Raw genomic sequence first — 22,126 nt, forward strand, 5'->3', positions numbered from 1 at the left:
CGTTTGACTTCCAGGGAATATAGTTTACTTGGCAGGAAAGCTCTCTGTGTATTCACGCTGAATTGATATACTGACGAGCCTTAGCAGACCAAATGCAGTGTTCCATCCTCACATCACCATTATCATCATCATCAGCCTGATTACGCCCACTGCAGGACAAACGCCTCTCTCATTTATCTCCATTTAACCTTGTCCTGTGCCAGCTGCGGCCACCTTATCCCCACAAACTTCTTTAATTCATACACCCACCTAACTTTCCGCCACCCCCTGCTACCCTTGCCACCCTCATATCATTCTTGACCAAACAGATTTCGAGTGCACATGGCTAGACAGTTCTGGGAGGCCAAGGCCTCCGCTCAACGTTCGGTGGAACATAAGTCAACCGGATCCTGTGCGGCACCAAGGGTCGACCGTATGCCTACATTCGGGGGTCACAGCGAGAGTAGTCAGATCAAAAAAAGTTGAGAAACGCAAGGAACCTTTTACTGCTACATTTCTTCAAAATACTCGCCGTGACATTGTAGGCATTAATTTCATTCTCGTGAACCATTGATAAATATTTCTACTCATCTACTTCTAGAGCTGCAACTTCGCTTTAGACGAGAACAGCTGCCACGGGGCTTGAGGATCTCTTTCCGGGCATATGATTTCATATTGTACAGAGTTAGGAAAGTTAATAAAATGCTAGCAGCGGTAGCTGTTTATTAACTCTGACCCCTGTTCTTGTTTCTTAACTATAACTGCTTCGTGCGTTTTCATGAAGGTGTCCTCGACACTTTTGGGAGATACGTCTCTGAAAATTTAACGAAATAAACGAAGTTTTAGCAATCTGCTTTTCCTACTGAAGGACGTTTTTGCTGTTTGATAAGACCATCGTGCTTGCCGTCTTTGTCATTACCGGTCTAGAAATAAGTAAAACGGCACTCGTTTAAACGATGAATGTCACTGCTCTAATTGGGAATTATATATGCAGGATATATAAACCAGAGAAAAATTTTAGGGATCACTTAAGCTTTGCCTTAAAGGTATGAGGTGATAGCGTTAATGAATGCCTTCATCAGTCTAGCCTCCTGTTGGCGTATCACTTTGCACACATGAACACTATTCTTTCTTTCACCATCCCATAACTATTAACCTTCTCTCAAGAGTACAGTGCGATATCATTAGAGATCCCTCCCGCGCAATTGCTCCTCTGTCGCCCAAGTTGTGCCTACATGCCCATGTATGCGGCATTGGGCAGTCTCCACTTTACGTTCACATAACGCAAGGAGTCCTCATACCACTCCTACCACTGTGATGCACCACTGCACCGGCAGGTGGCTGTTTCAAACACATCAATGGAGGAGCTGTTGAGACCCAGGTTGCCCTACCCTAGCAACCTCACGCGACCAATCCTTAACTTAATTGCCGCCGGCCCTGGTTGCCTGTTTACTGACAATCAAGGGGGCAGGTCGCCATCTGCCACGGTGGGCAGGTTGTGATGACGCCAAGAGGTCACGTGACCTAGGTGACAGGTGAGTCACCTGTTTTTCGACTCACAACGCTGCCACCGACGACGACACCTGATTTTCAGCAGTACGGAAGCCTTAACGTGAGCGCGTTAAAACAGTGTGTTTCGGGGATATACACCCAGCACATTCGCGCTGTTCGACTCTTTGTATCCCGGAAGCACATGTCAAGTTGATCGGACGGTCGCAATCGAAGCCGGGTTTAATATATAGAATGAAGTGCAGCTTGAACGAACTTTCAAGATACACGAACATTTGGGGAATTCCCTGAGACACGCCACTGCTTCCATTGCAGATCAGTTTTAATTGAAAGAATTTCAGTGCAACGCAATTTTCAGTTCAGCGAACGTATAAATCATTAAAGTACTCCAACCGGGACATGTACATTTCGGCAGATTTGCAGCAATTTTCGGCCCTCAAAACTGCTGGCACGGCTAAGGGCACAAGAACAGGGCGTAGTTGGTTGTATGTACATGATGCTTACAACGTGCAATATTCTTTACAGCACAAACACGGAGAAAATGACACTGACACACACAGCGCGCTCTGTGTGCTCGTATTATTCGTTGTTTTCGTGCCGTAAAGGGCATAACCCATTTTTAAGCATCATGCTGGCCATGCAACTCTGAAACTGCGATGCTTGTGAAACTCACAGCGCCACCCTTCCCCTTGCCCAGTTGTGGGATGTCATGTCTGCTTCACGGTGCGGCTATACGCACACAGCTTGTATCCTGGTCAGTGTTGGCTAGTGCACCCGCCTTAGTTGCACGAGAATTGAGACACTAATTAAAATGTCCAGAGAAGGCGACAAACTTCGTGTCTGTAGCAGAAAAAATGTAAAGGCATAGAACTTGCACGGTTTACGACAGTGCCAGCATTGGAAAATTGCAGCACATTATCATGTGTGACCCAATGCATGCGTGCAGTTCTCAGTAGTGTGAAATAAGTATCTTTGGGAGCTACTGAATGCTCGATGTTTAGTTTGGTTGATCGAAACAAACTTCATATCAGTATGGCGAACAACCATTTTACTGAGGAGTTCCTCAAGGTAGCCCTAACGTTCGTTCAAGGGGTATTTCATTGTATAGTTATAACATTTGAATTATGAAAAAGATTCCTAAAATTATTTCTTTCACATTCCTGGAAGCCCCTCCCATCTATTGTGCACTTAACTTGTCATAAACTACGTTTGGTTTGGTTTATGGGGTTTAACGTCCCAAAGCGACTGAGGCTATGAGAGACGCCGTAGTGGAGGGCTCCGGAAATTTCGACCACCTGGGGTTCTTTAACGTGCACTGACATCGCACAGTACACGGGCCTCTAGAATTTCTCCTCCAAAGAAATTCCAGCCGCCGCGGCCGGGATCGAACCCGCGTCTTTCGGGTCAGCAGCCGAGCACCATAACCGCTGAGCCACCGCGGCGGCTGTCATAAACTACGGTCATTTTCAGATGTATACTTAAGTATTCACCACTGCCAACTTCATAAACCAGTCGACTTCGTCCATGCTTTTCGCGCCTAGGCGGAAGCTCCCGGCCTAAACACAGTAGTTGTAACCATCAAGCCTCCGTGCATCCGAACGTGGCAGCGTGGTACCGCGCACGAAAATTACAAGCAATTCGGGACAGCGCCAAGCCAGTGTCGCTAAGCCTAACTGCCCATCACGTGCTTTTTTCTGCAGGCCCTTGGTCATACTCTTTCCTTCTTACGTGCGGAATGAAAACGACGCGTTATTTTTTTTTTTTAACGATACGCCATGTGGTGGCTAACAGGGGAACTAGAAGCGCTTGTCCTGAATTTCTGATGATGGTATCGCATCACGGGGGCGCTGGTGTGATTACCCCGGGCACATAAGCCGTATCTCGCTGTAACCCTCCCAAAACAGGAAAAGAAATCGTCACACTTATGCTCGGCAAATGCAAAAGTTTCAAAAGCACAAGGACAGATCGTCATCATCATCATCACCTTGACTGCGCCCACTGAAAGACAAAAGGCCTGTCCCATATCCCTCCAGTGAGCCCTGTCCTGTACCAGGTGCGGCCACCGTATTCCCGCAAATTTCTTAATCTCATCCGGCCACCTAACTTTCTGCCGCCCCCTGGTATACGCTTGTCTTCCCTTGGAATCCATTCCGTTACCCTTAAGGACCAGCAGTTATCTTGCTTTCGCATTACATGCCCTCCTCTATAAACAAACCAATTAAGAACGGGTGTCTATCGCTAAACATCCGCATTAACACGCGCAATTGCCATTAATTTTTCTGTATGTGCAAATACCTGTTGGGTGGTGAAGTTTTTCATGTTTTCTAGGCACATTAATGGCTGCCTCGCTGAAATTCTCGTGCCATTTTTCTTCGCCAATAGGATCCTCTTCCATCTTCTCACAGAGAGAAAGGGAGGAAAGCGTGCTATATAACTAATACGTTCACCTATTGGCCCAGCTACAATCCATTGTACAGCTGCGCCAAACAAAATCACACCTGTAATATCCAAGTTCTGCAAGTGCAGTTATGGCGGAGCCCCCACCTTGAAAGTGCAGGCTTCGTCCGCTAAGGAACTGTATTTGTTTATTTGTTTATTGTAATACCCACAGCGCCACAAGTGGCATTACAGTGGGGGGGGGGGGGGGGGATAACACATCATACAAACGAAAAAAAAAGGTAACAAAGTGCAGCACATACAATGCAACCATGATGCAACATTAATACAGCCTAAAAACAGCATTCACAGAGATGAAGAGAATAAATCACCTGACGTAATTAATATCACCTCTTCAGAGAGCCGGTTCCAATCTCTTATAGACCTAGGGAAAAAAAGCATATTTGTACATCTCTGATTTACAGAGATTTAACTTTTAATTGATGGTCACGGCGTAGCGAAGTACAGTTTGGTGAATGGATGAACAGGTCACGGTTTATGCCAGTATTGGAATAGTGAATACTATGAAAAAATTTTAACCTCAAACAATATCTACGTTTTTCAAGCGTCTTCCATCCCAGCGAGTTTTTTGCACGTGAAACGCTAAAGCTCCTGGTATAGTTGTTAAAGACATACCGGATACCCAAGTTTTGTACCATCTCAAGTTTATCGATATCCGTTTTATGCCAAGGGTCCCATACTGCGCAGGCATATTCGAGAACCGAGCGAGAAAACTGATTAATAGCGTAACTGTCTCTTATACTGCTACTACTGAGACCTTCACAATTCTGACGGTGTGCGCTTTGGCAAGAAAGGTATATATGAAACGAGAAAAGCGCCAGGAAAGGGGGCGTCCTGTACCGTCCGCCGCCGCGCTTTCCCCAAAAATAATTGCACGCCTGACCTCTCCCGCGGTCATTAAAGCCCTCCCTTCCCTCCCGAAAATAGACCAGCCCGGGGCAGAAGGCCCAAATAAACAAAGACTCAGACAGGGCAGCAACGCTGGGAAACCTGTCTCCCGTGCCGTGTCAAGGTCGATTAGGGAGAGGAACGGCGCTGTAGTACAAGCTGACGGGTTCCATACGCCGGCCTGTGCAACTACTACTCCGTGGCCGTGACGTCAACGTAATCATCATCATTTATGGACGACGGCGCGTTATCTTGGATGCTATCTTTGCACGTGGACAACGATCACGGATGCCGGAAATAACCCTGGGAGACATCAAACCGGCATCTATACGACCACAATGAGGAAGTACGTTTGGTTGTTAGCCTAGTGGTTCGCGGGGAGGTGTGTGCGGCCAGGAGTGGATGCCTCGGCGCGACTGGGTGGAACACGTCACCTTTGATCGGACGATCCCGCAACCGGGGTGTGGCGTCTGCGCTGCCGTTGACCTCCACATCACTGGACACGGACGATTTCCATTTTACTTCCAGCGATTCAGTATCGAGGCAGAGAGTATTTGCAAATGTGGTTCTGAAGCGCGAGACTTCGATCATTGTCTGCAGAACTGTGTCCGAACGTAACATGGAAGAAAAATATTGACAGCAAAGCTTGGAAAAAAACGTAGAAAAGCGAAAACCAGAGATAGTAAAACTTGAAAAGCTGCGTTGCCCCCCGAAGTTACTCCTGCGACCGCAAGGCAAGGGGCTAGCATGCTTTCACGGGGGCAAAGCAACATAGCAACAGAATCAGTCAACGCAGCACAATCGCACCAGCGTACTAAGACGCATCAGTGACGATTTGTACAACGGAAAACGACAAACAAGGAGGAAGAAAAAAGGAAAAACAAGACTGTGAAACGCTGACTAGTGAAAAGCCTAACTTTGCTCTTTCCTGCTTTCATCCCTGAACCTTTTTCCCTTTCATCTTTATCAAAATTTATTTATTTTCTTGGCACTATGCATCTTTATTTTATTTTTAATTAGATGTTCTTCATCACCCGCTATACATCAATGGTGCGGGCGAAGTCTTCTTCTATCAACCTCGTAAGTTACAACTATTTCTTTCAATCACCACGACACTTCGCGCTCTATTCTCGGTTCACGTATTTCGTAGGAAAGGCGATGAACCGTGCCGCTAGGGAGGGAGAACGATGGAGGGTGACTGAAAGGACGCATAGGAAAAGATAGTCTCCGTAGTGGACCCTTACCTAATTTTTTTTAGAAACTCTATGGACTCTCCACAGACTTTTGTCACTAAAGTGTATATAGTTTATATAGACAAATCCTATAGATTAGTCTATAGACAATACAAGTCCTATGGACAGTCTATAGACAATCTATAGATTTATGGTCATACACACTTAGTAGACTTTTGTCTATAGACAGTCTTAAGTGTCCTCTCTTCTGTCCCTCGTCTGTTTTTTTTGCGCTGGCTTCTTCACAACTCTTTATAGACTATGAATAGCCCAAGGAAATATCTATAGGGAGGCAGTATAGTCTATAAGAAAGTCGATAAAAGTTTTTTATTAGGGGAGGACTCCAGATTAATTTCGACCGATGTCGCACACAGCCCTACTGAAACTTCCCCCATGAGAAGTCCAATAATTCTCTCTTTTTTATATGGATCATATGGATTCGATATGGGGGATGTGGGCAGTGCATAAAGGAACATACAGACTCAATCCGACGTCATGCACGCTATAGATAAGTCATGCGGAAAAATATGGAAACTCTATGGATGCCATACGAAACACATAAAGAGCGCATATGAGTCTCCATATATCTTTCCATTTTATATAGAATCTATATTACCATAATTTCATATGAGCGGCTCATATGAAACGTTTCAGTGTGGTTAAGCATGCACGTTCAATCATACTCTAGCGACGCTAAAGGAAGAGCACATTCTATCGGCACTGCAGCTCATATTAAGAATTTATCTCTCCCCCCCCCCCCCCCCCCCCCCCCAATTTTTACCCCCTAGAACGTCCTCTCTCGAGGCTACATGGAAGATGTGGTCCGAATCGTCGAATCGACCCGATTTGAATCCTCGAGTACGTATATGCTCTTTCCTGCGCTGCATTGCGTATCAGGGAGTTGACAATATTGGTGTCAAGTCGTCAAACAAGCCCCACGATTTGTTTCCCGCCAGAACCTCGACGGCCGAGCAGAGAATTTAGGTCAACTGGATGTCTGATGAGGCTACTCTGTCCAAAGGAAGAGATCAGGTATTCGACGATAAAACACGAGAGATCCCTGGCAATGCTAACAGACCTTTTTTGTGTTTGTTTAAGAAATAAAAACATAGCAGTATGCAGACGAGAAAGAACGAGTGTTGATAAAAAGCTTAGCTGAAATTAAGACTAAGTGGTTTTGGGTGGACTTGCGTGCAATAAGTATGTGGTTTAGTCCTGGCAAGTGGTATGGCATCTGCATGCAAACAAATATACAGTTTATTTACAAGCAGCGCATGCTGAACAGAATAAAAAAACGCTGTCAGGGATGGCATAGAATCTGGTGAAATTATGCAGAAAATCACGTAAATAGCTCGTACATGGTCGCTATGTGACAAGAGACGCCTTGTTCCCGTAGTTGATAAAACATAATAAATGATTTTTAGCGCAACGGGGACACAACACAAGAAAGACGACAACACGGGCGCTTTCTTTTTTGTGGTGTGTGCCCGTTGCGCTAAAAATAATTTATTATGTCTGAAAACCAACTAGCTCACCAGTTAACCCTCTTAAAGTTAATGTAACTTGGATGAAGGTACGAATATCAGGTTGACGTCAAGAGAATTTTTTTGGACCCCATGGTTACACGATAAGGGACCACAGTCCCTCAAAAAATACAAGAGTACAGTTCGCGACGTGGTTTAGTGTTTCAGATCATTAGCTCGAACATTCACATTACTCAAGGTCACGTCAGTATAAAACACAAGGTCATTCAAGTGGGACCAGTGGGTGGTATCATTGGTACACAGATTGTGCACCACCTAATTGGCGTAGAATGTTCGGAGTGGTATCAAACAAGTCAGCGCGTTACGGAGCATAAGATTATTAGTTGAATCAAAGCGTAGCATGTAATAGGGGATTTTCACGAACGACCTTTGGTTCCCGAAACCGTGGCTTCTTGAAATTTTCAACGTCCATTACGGCCAGGCCAATTGATGTAGGACATTCGGAGTGGTGTCAAATGATTTGTCTTCTTGCGCTGTATTCGTTGGCATAAAAAAAATATATATCCGACTATAACAAAAGATTTGTACTGGGTGTAGCGAAGATGGCTAATGACGCAATATTCGTTAGATATTGCTAACACTCGATGCTCACAAGCTGCCTCAGCGCTTTCCTCTTTATTTGGATTGCTCTTTTGCAACACTTTTGTCAAATGACCAACACATTTGACGAACACTGTTCCCACTTCGAGTTATTGATCAATTTGCTCTCGCCCTACCATGCGCTTGCCGTTCCGGTTAGCTCGGTTCGTATAGAGCGACTTCTCCGGTGAAGAGGTGGTCCCGGGTTCGAACCCTGGATCAGGACGAATTTTTCTTTAACAGCCAAGTTCCTGAGAAATTTGTGTAGCTTTTCTTAGTTGCCGTATTGCTGCGCCCGGGTTGATGTGAATCAGTGATTTCCCCTTATTATTCAGCAACATTAGTTCGCTGGGCATGCTGTGATGAGTGTACAGCTCCACTGATTGAGAACGCCCACATCGTCTGCCGACTTGCTTTGCCCAATGGCAGAGAGGTTTCTAGCACTAGACGCTACCGCCAACATCACCTCCATAGTTGGCACCGTAACCGACGAACAATGCCGATTGTCCTCCGTAAGCCTCATAAGTATGTCTTCCCCTTCTGTCCGACTGTGACGTATAACGACCGCAGGCTTACCGCGTAAGGGGGATTTACACCGACCTGAGACTAGCTCGTAGAAGGCAACGCCTTAGGACAGGACACACCTTTTTTTATTACTTTTTTTTTTGCAACGTCTGCACAACGAAGGCAACTGTGCACGAACGTTCAGTGCGATTACGGCGTCAAAAAGGACTGTGCCAGATTTTTCGTTTTTCCTTCTCTTCGTCTAGACATAGTCGCCAGGGTTGTAGAACCAATGGCCGTAGTCCACAAGCGAAAACAACAGCCTGTAGTTTTCGTTAAGAACGTCTATACAGCGTAGCGAACAACGTTCGAAAGCCCGAACAACCAAGCCACCTTCGCAGCAAGCCACCTTGGTCCATAAATATATATATGCAGACCAAAAACAAAAACAAAAATTCGACCGAACCGTGCCCGCTGAACCGCGAAGAAAACAGGGACGCGAGTGCAGTTCGCTGCGACGGCTATTTCCCGGTCACATCTTCCAAAAAGGGAGCGGCGCTTTCAAACCTGATTCTGTGTCTCTCTTTCTTCTTCTCTCCGTCTATCGTTGACTTAGGAAAGTATAGCGCCTCCCTGATGGGCCCCGTCCATTACGACAGGCCGAAAGTCCATTTGACGAGGGGGGCGAGTCTCGAGATCGAGAGACGCTCATCTTCTCGGCATCTCGCACCTTCGCCGCGACGCCTTTCTGACTCTTGTTGCATCCCTTTATGCTTTTCCTCGTCTACTTTCCTGTTTTTTCTCTCTATTGTAGTTTTGCTCGTGCGCGGTCGTTAATGTATCGTGAAGAGAAAAGAAAGAAATCAAAAGCTGATGGGTACAAAAGCTTTGCCTTCACGGCGCAGGGGGCTCGCGAAACCCTCGAAAGAGCGAAATTCGTATAAACGAAAGCGGACTGAATGGGGCGGAAGCGAAGAACAATAGAGCCTGTGTGTGTACACAGCGTTCTAGGCTTAACGATGCGCAAACGGTCCTTTTCTCGGACTCTCCCGGACTGGACTTGCTGGCGTTGTTGGCAGTGCCCTTTGGCGAAATGAGATCTGATGACTTTCCATCAACATTTGTAGGAAGAGTGTGGAAAAAGTGCAAGTTTCTAATAGTTCGTTCTTTCTTTTTGTTTTGTTTTGAACGTCGATGATGTGAAGAAAAAAAATTGCGACATCTAATAATGCACAATGGCAGGCTTTTAGATACAAAAAAAAGATTACTTTTTCCGTGTGATTTGGCTGAACGTAAGGACTCTGGTCAGAATGGTTATACTCTGATGTTTGGGAGTGAGAATCACTAGACTTGATAATCACTTCTGCAAGCTGCAGCTTGCAGAAGAAGCTGGCAGCCTTGCATCTTAACACAACGGTTTATTCCTGTAATGCCCAAGCAACTAACATCTTGGATTCCAATTAGGAGCGTCCAGCATTTTATTGCTAGTTTATAGATAACTGCATAGATTAGTTTATAGATTACTGCATGGCTGAATTTACGAACTATGGTAATTTCTAGATGTGAAATAACGATAAAACTAAACAAATGCTCAGACGGGTGGAACATTTATCAGCAGAGAAATTGCACACCATTCCATCATATGCCACTTCAACAGCACGACCAAGGAAATTTTTTGGTGGTCTTGGGGCTAGCTTTATTTTGCAGTGCGTTATTTGACGGCAGGCTTCCTATAGAACTGGTCGCTGGCACTTTCACCTTGCTTAGATACATGCGTTAGAAAAGGCACCTTCTACAGTAATTTAAGAAATTGATTTACATTTCAGAGTATGAATGAAACATGTTCACATTTTTACAGTGTGCACAGTACTTGATGCGCTGGGCATTACACGATTAAGAGCGACCAACAGTACCTGCGTGTATGGTGTGTTCTGCAATGTTCATGACGGTGGATTTAGAACAGTGCTTAACTCTCACCACGTTGCTAAACTGCGGACAGCTTGTAATGAACGCTAGACCATGAAAACCGGCCAAGGCATCTTAAGCTTGCCAGTAGTCAAATGTCTATAGAGGTTGAAAACAACTATTCTCGTTCAGAAAAAGGCCTAATAAACAAAAAATGAACCTGCTTCTTGTCAAAGTTTGTTCTCGCGTTGAAAAACGATGTACGCTATTTGTATCTACATATTTGATTATTGCAGCTAATTCTATTATCTTAGTTCCAGTACTGTTGCACTTTTGAAGCATTTCAGGAAAAGAAAGCGCGTTTTGTTTGTGTTTCTCGTGCCAAGTGATGTCATTGCTAGAATTTTATGTCTACTGCTTTGTTTATTTTATTTTGCCAATTTAAGCAGAACAGCGCAGATTTTGCGCATGTTTGCTACTCGCCACTATATACGTTATTTGTGTGTACTTACTGCATGCGCTCGAACCAGGTAATTACTGAGACATCAAATGCAATTGTCACCCATTATCCTGTGCGCATGTTGCCAAATGTAAGGCGTGCAAGAAATAAAAAAAAACTTTACAGACGAATGAACGCGTTTTGCGAACGTCTACAGAGCAGTTTGAAGGTACGCTAGGCCATAGTATGGCAGAAGGCAGTACAGACAAGGTCTGGTTTGGTTTGGTTCGGTTCGGTTTGTGGGGTTTGACGTCCGAAAGCGACTAAGGCTATGAGGAAGATATCGACAATATCGGTATATACTGTCTGGTGGGTATAGCTTCTCGAGAAAAGCTGCATTTTTTGCTAGCATTTTAGCGAGGTAGGGCAGGGCTGAAGGCACAATGATGTGGCGATGGCTAAGCACGGTTGCAGTCGACGGTGAGTAACCACTGATCAGCATCGAACAACTTCGATGACTTCGTCTGCGAGATTACTGGCGTTCGACAATACTTGCTTACATGCTACGACCGCTCGAACGTGCGGTTTATCAGAAAGAAAATGAATAAAACAAAAAAACTTTCAGTACCTGTTCCTCTCTTTCTTCTTTCACTCCCACCTTCCTCCCTTTCTTACGGCGTGGTTCAGGTGTCCACGGACATAAGTGAGACAGATACTGCGCCATTTCCATTCCTCAAAAACCAATACCATACTGAAAAACTATTTCTCGAGCAGTATGCACAGCACCTTCTAGTTCTGCGCCATCTTCTCGTGAGAAAAATATTTCATTCCTGGTCAAACGACGTCAGCCATCGCTGTATATAAATTCACAAAGCTCCACGCCTCACGGGTCACACTAGCCCTTCTATTCTACCTTACGGTCTCTGCGCAAGCCGACTACGTATATACTGAAGACGCCAGTGCAGTTTCGACACGCTCCCCCGAGTTAGCTCGTCGCAGCTAAAATTAAAGGCTGCTGCCCTCACTCGCTCCCAAAGGACTGCCAGTTACGCCTCCACCATAGCTCACATCGCAACATCACGGGCACGCTCTTGCAAACAGACTCAGCGACGAAACGGCAGCAATAGAAAGGACATTGCAGTCGGGGGAATTGTCGCAACAATTATCGTGACTTTCGCACGCCCTTGAGGGCCCTTCATCATCTTTCGGCGTTTCGCGGGGCGTGGGAAATCAATTACACAACAGCCCCCCCCCCCCCCCCTCCTCCTAACCCTCTATCCCCGCCCCTATACACCACGCATGTGGGCCTTGCAAGAACACACACAACGACAGCGCATGCGGCGGCACGTAGAGCTGTCGTTTAAACCGAACCGCGGTCTGTCATCACGTACCCCGTCCACTATCGGGTCTAGCGTGGCGCTCGGCGAGTTCTTTATCGCTGACTGTAGCGGCCGTAGCGTCAACGGTGAGCGAGCTTTAACGGCTCTGTGTTTCGATTGCGCGGTGCCAGCTCGCGCCGCCGTCGTCGTTGCAAATGATGGTGTCGCCACGTCCAGGCTGTGTATTTTTATTTTTATGCTTTTTTTTTTTCTTGAAGAGGACGGGCCATCTTTCTCTTGCGCTCCGTCTCCAACCGAGACGGTTTTCCCATGTCGAAATTCTGCCGCGCTCCCTGTCCTGGACGACGCTTCTAAAAGCTTTTGTATAACGTGTTTCCTTCGTGAGAACGATGCATACTGGACCACAGATGTGGTGTCATCGGTCGGCTCTGTCGTTTTGTGGCTTTTCCCGAACCTAGAGATATTGAGTTTGGATCCTGGGTGAGGTTTAATATAACTTCTCAAGCAACAATTTGTTGTTGTCGTTGTTGTTGTTGTTTTTGCAGTCGACCTATTAAGTTTCCAAAGCTTTCCTTGCAGCTTTGAATCACGTGTCGTAGCCCCGTGAAATGCATTTGAATTAATTTTATGCGCTAATATATGACCACGTTTTGCCCCGCCGCGGTGGCTCAGTGGTTACGGCGCTCGGCTGCTGACCCGCAAGACGCGGGTTCGATCCCGGCCGCGGCGGCTGAATTTCGATGAAGGCGAAATTCCAGAGGCCCGTCCACTGTGCGATGTCAGTGCACGTTAAAGAACCCCAGGTGGTCGAAATTTCCGGAGCCCTTCACTACGGCGTCTCTCATCGCCTGAATTGCTTTGGGACGTTAAACCCCAATAACCATAACCAACCATAACCATGACCACGTTTCATCGAAGTGTAGCCTTGCATTTCAGCGCGCAATATGAACGGAAAGAGGTGGTTAAAATTAAGCCACAGGTTCAGGTCACTGAACTGTAAACGAGCAAGACTACGTCTTTGTGCGTTCAGTGCTTAGCGCTTCCATGCTGCAAGCACGATGAGCCAGTTTGTACAGCTGTGAGCTCGAGTTCGTCATGTGTGTACAGAACGTTCAGTTAGCAAAAGAGGTTCTGTACGTACATGCTTTATTTGGTGGTCCGAATATTATGCGCCCATTAGTACGAGTTATCGAATTACACTTTGACCTTGACGTCCCTTATTCGTAGTTACACTATGACCTTGGCGTCTTATATTTGTGTCGTTTTGCAACATGCACCTACGTCGGTTCGTGGATTGCAACCGGTGTGGTCCTACGTATCTTTTCGCCCTTGTCTCTCGTTTCGTTCCTTCTTGTAAGCCATGAAACTATATATACACTCTCTAGCTCTACCCGATGCAGGGGCTCAGTGGCTTTGGCGTTCGGCTGCTGACCCCAAGGTTGCGCAATCGAATCCCTATGTTCGCACATCTATCGCAAACCGTATAACATAGTTTTTGCGTACAGGCAGATCCTTCTGCCGTCCTCTTTTATTGATGCTTTTTTTATCTATCGTCTTTTCCGCAGTTACCAAATCCTTACCAAACATTCACCTACATGCTCAGACTACTGGCGATACAATCCCTCTGACGGGCTTTGTACCTCAGAGTCTGTGATTCGCTTAGAGTCCAGAATGCTGATAGCAGGAAATCGACCGAACACGCATTGTGAAAATGTGGAATAAAGTGATAACGCCCTTGAGGTCCAAGAACCGTGTTCAACAAAAAGCGGCGAGTGTTGTATAACTGATAGGACTACGCAGACGTCAAACGCAGTGACGTCAGAAATATACCGGTGCGGTGACCTTTACGCGTACGTCGTATCGCAACCACTAGTTGTACAACGTGCAATTTGACATTCTCCATAACTAACATTACCGCCGCTTTCCCCATAAGTGGCAATGGCTGAAAATTTTTAGGTAAAAAAATAGGATAGAGGGAAAGGGTAAAATGAAATTCAGGTGAAAGAGAACGGAAAAGTTCTGCGCGGGTTTAGTAAAATCGAACGAAAAGGAAGTGGCAGTGTTGACGGTCCGCTTGTTCTAAAGACCTGCGGCTTTCGTGAGGAACAATGTTTCTTTTCGCGATTTGCATATAGCGTGCAAATCTCAGCTCCTACCTCTCTTTATATATATAGATATATTTTTCCTCCTTTTTTTCTATAACTACGTATTCGGCACTCCATCGCGAAACGACAGCGATTTCCATACTATAGCCTAGCGAGTTATTTTGAAAAATAGAGCAAGATTTGAGTCAAATTTTTCTTGCTATTTGCATATAACGTGAGCTTGTGGACCGATATCCGCTTTGTGGTCTGCATCGAACTGTTTCCTGTGTGCCTGCTTCATTGTTAACGCTAAACCGCAGCCGCGCTTCGAGAGCGGCGGATGGTGGAGCACCCAGGTACTGAAATCGCAATGGACTCTTTGAAAAGACGCCCGATGACGTGGTCGAACTCGTTGAGGAAGTTGATTCTTACGCCGTTGCATAGTTCTTTGTAGTTTATGGTTTCTCACAGTAACGTAATGTGTTATCGCTACATCATTCAAAGAACAAACTTCAAAATTTTGCATTTGAGAGTTCTTTAACTGTAACTTCGTATAACTTGTTTTACATCCGGCCGAAACTGGCATACGCGTTCCTCCTATGCGGCTGGCTATTTTTCATCAAATTGGCTGCTTCTTAGAATGCCTGTTGACTTAAATTTTGTTTCATGATATGGCTGTAGCGTAAAACAAGAAAAAAGGATGAAAAACTCAAGAAAGCCACACACGACAAGCGTTTTCCAAATTTTCGCCGTGCTTAAAGTTTGGGTTGGATCCCTGGCTACTTTCTGACTGCGGTCAGGATCGAACCCGGCCGTGGCGGTGGAATTAAGATGAAGGCGAAATGCTAGAAGTCCGTGCACCCTGCGATGTCATGCACGTTGAAGAACTCGAGGAGGTCAAAATTTCCGGAGCCTTTCACTACGGCGTCCCTCATAACCTGAGTTGCTTTGGGAAGTTAGACCCCCTTAAACCAAAGTAAACCATAAGAATTAGTGGAAAATACCGTAGTAGTCTGCGATTCACCGATGGCAAGTAAGTAACTAAGAACTACAGAAAGAACTACAGTAACTACTGCTACAGTAACAGAACTACAGTAACAACAGAACTACAGTAAGAACTACAGTAACTACTGCTACAGTAACAGAACTACAGTAACAACAAAACTACAGTAAGAACTACAGTAACTAAGTAACTATGATTGCTAAGTAACTCAGAGGCCGAACTTTAAAGCACGGTCAATGAACTCGGCACACAAAGCAGAGCGGTGGGTCTAAAAACTAACGTGCAGGAAACTAATGTTCAAGCGTCTAGGAAGGGAACACCAAGTGAATGTACAGTCTTTGTCAAAAGTAACCAGGCTGCATGGTTTGCTTCTAGTTCATACAGTGGAGCCCTTACAGCTTCTCTGAAGCTGAAATGGTCATTAAATGTAAGGACTGGGGGTCTTCTTACCTTCCAACAACTTTTGATCTTTAGGAAAGTCACAAGGGCTCCACTGTATGAGCTAGAAGCAAACCATGCAGCCTGGTTACTTTTGACAAAGACTGTACGTTTCCCTATATTTCGGAAGGCTGCTTGCAGGTGATCTCACTTCCATTTCCAAACACGCGTGTGTTGTCAGAAGTCCCCATAACGAAACCAGCGTTAAGATGGGCCTGCACGTAGCAAGTACATGACTAACGTTTGATCAGCGGATGCAAGAAAAGGAGTTATCTGTCTTCGCCGCAGCCTAGCCAGGAATTCTGGACAACTGAATTTTTCAATCGAAAGGTATTTATGAACCCAATTTTTTATATATGTCAATGACAATCAATGTCGTTGTGATTAAACGAGTCTGACATGAATACAATTTCCAGATATATGAACTCGGTACACGGCACCTAGCGCGAACCCATTCATTAAGACCTCTACACCTTACCCCCCCCCCCCCCCCTCAATTGCAGGGGGTCCTGCGTGGGGTTTTTGCAATAGCTTTAACCCATTCCACGTGACAAGACTTCAGATGAAGCCCGTTTTCATTGCGTTTTCCTTCCTTGCGCGAACTCTCTTCAATTTGTGCTGCTTTTTGTGGCTAGGAACTAATGTGCTGTGTGAAGGTGCGAAAGGAAAAACAATAGCGCATGCCATTATGTAATCTTGACCATAACTCTGTCGCCCTCGTTGTTCATTTCCTCCTCTCCGCTTCAATATCGCGTTCTAAACTGCACTTCGGACGTCAAAGAAATGTCCTGAAACATCATTTCTCATCCAGTGTTTAACGCGCATTTACATAATATTCTTAAAACTAGAGCTGTGTCGGAAAAAGTTTTGTTGAGTTCACATCGTCGACGTAGTTGTGTAGTGTCTACCGCAGCCGCAAAAAAAAAGTTAATTTATTGATGTCCCCTTTCCACATTTCCCCCACTGCAGCGGTTGCCTAGTCACTTGAGCATCCGCGTCGCATGCGAAAGGTACGGAATTCGATCCCAAGTGACTCCAGGTGCCCACCGGTTTTCCAATAGGTGCAATCTTTCCCCACGCCCGGCGTTGGGCTTTTCTGGGATGAAATTCTTTGGCCAAGGAACGCTCAAAGTCTATTGGGATACCAGTGGATACCCGGTGGCACTGGGGATCGAACCTCGTACCTTTCTCATGTGACCCGGATGCTACGGTGACCTATTGGAACTTTCCACTTGAGTCTTGGGACACGATTGCAGCCTCCGGTCCAGTCGCCCTACTACGTTAGCAATGTAATGTGTCGATCGCTTGTAGCAAAGAGCCTGTTTAATTTTCTCGTAGAAACTGGCCTTAAGGACAGCGGAAAGAAGCAGGTTGTTAAAACTGTCTCAGTCTGGGTGAACATCATGCTCACTTTATTCCTGCGCATTCGCACACTAAAGAGGGAGGCACTTTGGCGGGTAAAATCGTCTTCCCTACAATTGCAGTGACTCCTAGGAATCTACAGCTTTTGTTGTGACCCTACACATGCGATGCAGAACCTATGCACTTTGGACCAGGCTATACGTACTACATTTCGCGGGAAGCGTGCCAATATTATTGTTCCCTCACACGTTGTTTTTTTTTTGGAGGGGGGGGGGCGGAGGGGGGGGGGGGAGAGAATATGACCACTCAGCAGTGCTTTGTTGTTTGCACCCATCGCTGCTTGTACACCAAAGAAGCGTAAACAGAACCGCTGCTATCGAGCTAACAATGGCCTGACTTTTCGGCAGAGCCCCAAATAGTCAAAAGGAAAATTAACATGCGCGCAAATGGTCAGATGCAGAGGTTAATGGATTGTGTTGGTAAGCTATGTCCCACTCAATAGCGGTTATCATCTTAAGCGCATGTCATTTATACTGCCATTTTCGTTCATCTGTTTCTGGTGCGCACGGGCTCAAAGGTGAGAAGACAACAGTTAAGGCAAAGGGATGTCGAAAACAATCGCATCACATCTTTATTTGAAACAACCTCACCGCAACGTTTCTGAAAGAAAGAATACAAAAGTGCCTTGACAGTTACGGTTTTATCATCCAGTATTCTTCGTTTAACTTTCCGTAAGAATAAAAAACATTCACGCAAACTCCTTTAGAGAGCTTGGTCGTGAAGTCCGGTCACACGTGAGCTGAAAAACTACAGACAGCCCTACGAAGGAAAAACAATGGGCCACATGAAATCACTCAATGCGAAAGATAAAGCCACATTTTTAAGTACACGCGTCGCAAGTGCCAACGCAATATACGACACGCAGGTCATAGAGCAAACGGGGAAGCCAATGGTGTCCTCAACTGAGGGCAGCGACCAAACCAGTCGTCAAGAACCCCTGAGGCCAATAAAGTTTTCGCCATATTCATCATCATCATCATTATCTTATTTTACCTCCCACCTCCGTTCTTCCTATCATAGATTCCATACGAAGGTTGTGTTTGCTAACGCGTAGCACGAAGAAGACAACAAGGAGTACATGAATAATGTTCTTCAGGAACTCGTTTGCGGGCACGGTTCTGACTGCCAGCACCAAAAAAGTACAGACTGTCTGCCCTGACAGTTCATGGTTGTGGCTATTTTGAACAAAATAAAATTTCTCGTGGTTTAGCATTGCTAAGCACGAAATATTGTGCGAAATCACAGTTTTTCGCAGGTGGACATCACCGCCACGTACCTGAAAGTGCGATTGAGGTGTCCACTGACCAAGGTAGTCAGTTGTGATCGTCTTCAACTTTTTCGTCGTCCATGCCAATTCATCTAATGTACTCCGGCGGTCTACACTCCAGTGTCGCGTTTCTGCAGCAGTGTTGTCAACGCCAACGCGCACTGCTCTAGCGCCTTGTTTCTGCCACAGCATTGCCCACGCCACCTTATGCAGCACACATCTCTCTGTCACTACCATCACATATATCCCAAAGCGCGAATATTAGTGTCAGAGCAGTATTAGTGGGAAAATATGATCAGGTGCAATGCACAGCGTGAGAGTGTGTTGTAGTTTAACACGACGCGTGTTCGGCTGCGGCGATAGCCCATTGCTCTCGCGCAGCGGCCTGCGAAGCTTCTCTGCTCACGCCGCCGTGGGTTCGACTCCCAGTCGTGGATAGTTATTTGACCTTTTTACATGGCGTAAGCCCACAAACACCGAACACCGCAAGCGTACAAACATCCCAAGGTCTTGCTCCGGGTTGACCCATGAGAACAGTGCTGGTCTAATTTGGCTTATGAGGGTTTAAGGCCCCAAAGCGACTCAGGCTATGAGGGATGCCGTAGTGAAGGGCTCCGGAAATTTCGACCACCTGGGATTCTTTAGCGTGCGCTGACATCGCACAGTACACGGGCCTCTAGAATTTCGCCTCCATCGAAATTTAACCTCCACGGCCGGGATCGAACCCGCTTGTCGGCCTTTTGGCTAAGATCAATGCGGAACAGTGCTTTCGCACGAATAAAGAACAGTGCATGGTGTGTAGCAGTGGCAATGCTAACGGTAGGCTTGCAGAAATTCGGCTTTCCTCTCCTCCTATATCACCAGTTATGTGGGATCAGTCTTCCATGGTGATACATCTGAACCGACTTCTTAACAAGGATAATGTGATCCCTACACAAATTTCTATACCTCCCTCTTGAGCGCAGTAATCACAGCAGTAATGGGTCTACGATGACTCCGTGTACTGCGACAGTGGTGGGCCGCCTCATTTATGATAAAGACAGTTTTAACTGCGCGACATAATGCTTCACCGAAATCGTGAACTTGCGTCGGGAACCACGCCCACTGCTGTGAGACATCGCTCGCTGTGTTCTAAGTGCCCTCACATTCCGATACTGCCGGCGGGGCACTCACTACTCACCGTGATGGCAGCGGGTTTCCGTAGCTGATGCAGGTCTGGCCCTCTGTGCTTGTAGGCGGCAGGGAAGCCTCCAAGTCCTCGCTCATGGCATACTAGCGCTGTCCCGGTCTCTGTCGGCGGTTCCGCACCGACCGCGGAAGGCCGGCATGACGACCGCGTCGCCTACAAGACCATCGTCCGCACCACTCGCCGACCTCCGCCGACCGAGCTGTCTTCTGGCCTCTCTGGGTCCAGGACAGACTCTGAGGTCTTCGCACTTCCGCGACAATGAGTCACAATTGCTGTACGACTTCTTCACCGTTTTCTTACTACAGACTAGCGACGTCTTCCTCTCAAACCATTCGCAATAAACTTGTACCGGCGACCGGTGACACTTTCTGTACTTTGGAGATCTGTGAGTTGAGGTATCGTAAACGAGTGCCCACTGTTACCTGTGGACCTCGGTAATATTTGACGTGTACTGTCTTGTCCGAAGCATTCACAATGCGAAGAATGCGTCACCTCCCCACCGAGCGCTCACTGTCCGGGCGTTGACGTCAGTTCAGAGCCAAAAAATCCAACGGCGTCCAAAGTCAAGAAAGCTTGTCAAGGGAGCGCGTGCTAAAGCAGTCACCTGTCAAAAGTGTCTCGAAAGTTGACCTCTACAGATCCACTTCCTTCAGCACAGTGAAAAGCATGTAGACTAATAAGGTTTCAAAAAAAAATTCTTGCAGTAGAACGCACCCCAACGAACCTTGCCGCCCGAAGCACGCGCCTACAACGGCAGCGACTGCAGCGTGTTCAAGCCGAGCGCACACACAACACGTACTTCCCTTCTCCCTCCCTCTCATGGTGCTACCTTTCTTCCCCTTCCTTTCCCCCTTTCCTCTCAGGGAAAGTGAAACCAGTGGACCCACGTGGTCTGTTGACGCCACTGCACGGACCCTACTGCGGTTACCAGGGGCAACCCTCTTTTGTATATAGTGTCGCAACGTTAGACGCGCACGTATCGATGGGGGTGCCTTCCCACTGTCTTCCCCTCCAACAACGCTCTCCCCGTTCTCTTCCCCCTTTACACCTCACAACCACGTACTCCCTTTTCGCGGCCACGTCGTGTACGCTTTCACTCGTACACCCGAGCTCCCACCCTTCCACTTCTTCCTTCGAGCTCTTAGCTTGGCCGTACGTGAATGAAACAAGAGAGCTATAGATGTGAATGCCGCTAGACGCGCAGGGCACGTGGTGACCAACGACTGCACTTGCGCACTTTGGCCGTGTTGGGGCCTAGAAGTATTACTATTTCATTACCGCTAGGAGAGTGCCTGAGCAGGAGGTAACTCCGGCAAGCAGTCATTTGGGGCACGCACCCTCGCTTTCCCGCCGACCTTGACTCTGTCGCTTGCCTGAAAGGATTTCGGTGTCCCGGCTCTCTCTCCCCAGACCCCCTTCCAGCCTTCTGTAGAAGACAAAAAGAAAAACTATAAGTAGAGTTAGCTTGTAGATTATGTGCTACTCAAGCACATCATCCAAAGCAATAGATCTATTAAGCTTTTGTGTTGGCTCTCTTATGGCCTCTTTGTCTCCTTTGCCCGTATTGGTGCTCTAGAGTCGCACACGTTTAAGACATCGTGCGAGGGGCGTTGTAAGGCGGTCCGTCACACTTTTTGTAGCAGTTCCATCAGCCCGCCTTTCATGCCCTTGCCCCGTAGCACGGGAGCGCGCCGTTTCGTCATCGCGCCATGTCTAGACCCCAAAGTCGGCTAAGAAAGTGCCAGACACGCTCTTCTATGCTCGTGTGACCAGTCGATCACTTTCGCGTGTGTGTGCGCGCTACTTTGAGGCAACACGCGTCGATCGCCAAAAGAAGAACGGGGGGGAGTATTGGGACAAGAGAAGAAACTGCGCAAGAAACGCCGCTATGCGCTTGCGTAAATTTGACGTCACGTTTAGGCGTTTCTCTATACGTTGGCGCGGAGATGAGGTTAAGAATTTTGCAAGGGTATGAGGGTGGCAACAGCTGGCGAGGATGCGTGGTTATTGGAATAGTTATTTGTCCTGCAATGGCGTTGGGAGGGAGTGTATGTGTGTGTGGGGGGGGGAGGGGGGGAATGACGATGGTTATGCCGATGCAGGACAGTCTTCTGAAGTCACTCCGGCGCGAGTCGAAGAAGAGCGGAGAAACAGTTTTCCCTTGAGGTTTCGCTTTTGCAGATGTCTGAAAGACCGCAGTTATGGGTTATCAAGCCTCGAGATCAAGCAAGTGTCATCTAACTATTTCAAGAGCATTAGGTAGTAATTAATCATTAACATCCACTCAAACGCAGCCACATGGCTACAAAAAAAAAGGAAGCTGTACATCTTTCATAGAAACTTCTTT

General features: G+C 46.7%; 1 protein-coding gene across 1 annotated transcript in view; it reads right to left on the reverse strand.

Annotated features, from left to right (window-relative positions):
* LOC149327854 (protein tyrosine phosphatase domain-containing protein 1-like) overlaps nt 1-20,114 on the reverse strand; it is a 92,594-nt gene extending 72,480 nt beyond the window's left edge. The window contains exon 1 of the mRNA XM_089562411.1: nt 19,771-20,114. Within this exon, the coding sequence (XP_089418537.1) occupies nt 19,771-19,856 (86 nt within the window). The 5' untranslated portion in view covers nt 19,857-20,114. The remainder of the gene's footprint in view (nt 1-19,770) is intronic.
* Nucleotides 20,115-22,126: the final 2,012 nt, after the last annotated feature.

This window comes from Amblyomma mixtum, chromosome 10, assembly GCF_055824585.1.
Source record: "Amblyomma mixtum isolate Tamu chromosome 10, ASM5582458v1, whole genome shotgun sequence".
Lineage (NCBI taxonomy): Eukaryota > Metazoa > Arthropoda > Arachnida > Ixodida > Ixodidae > Amblyomma > Amblyomma mixtum.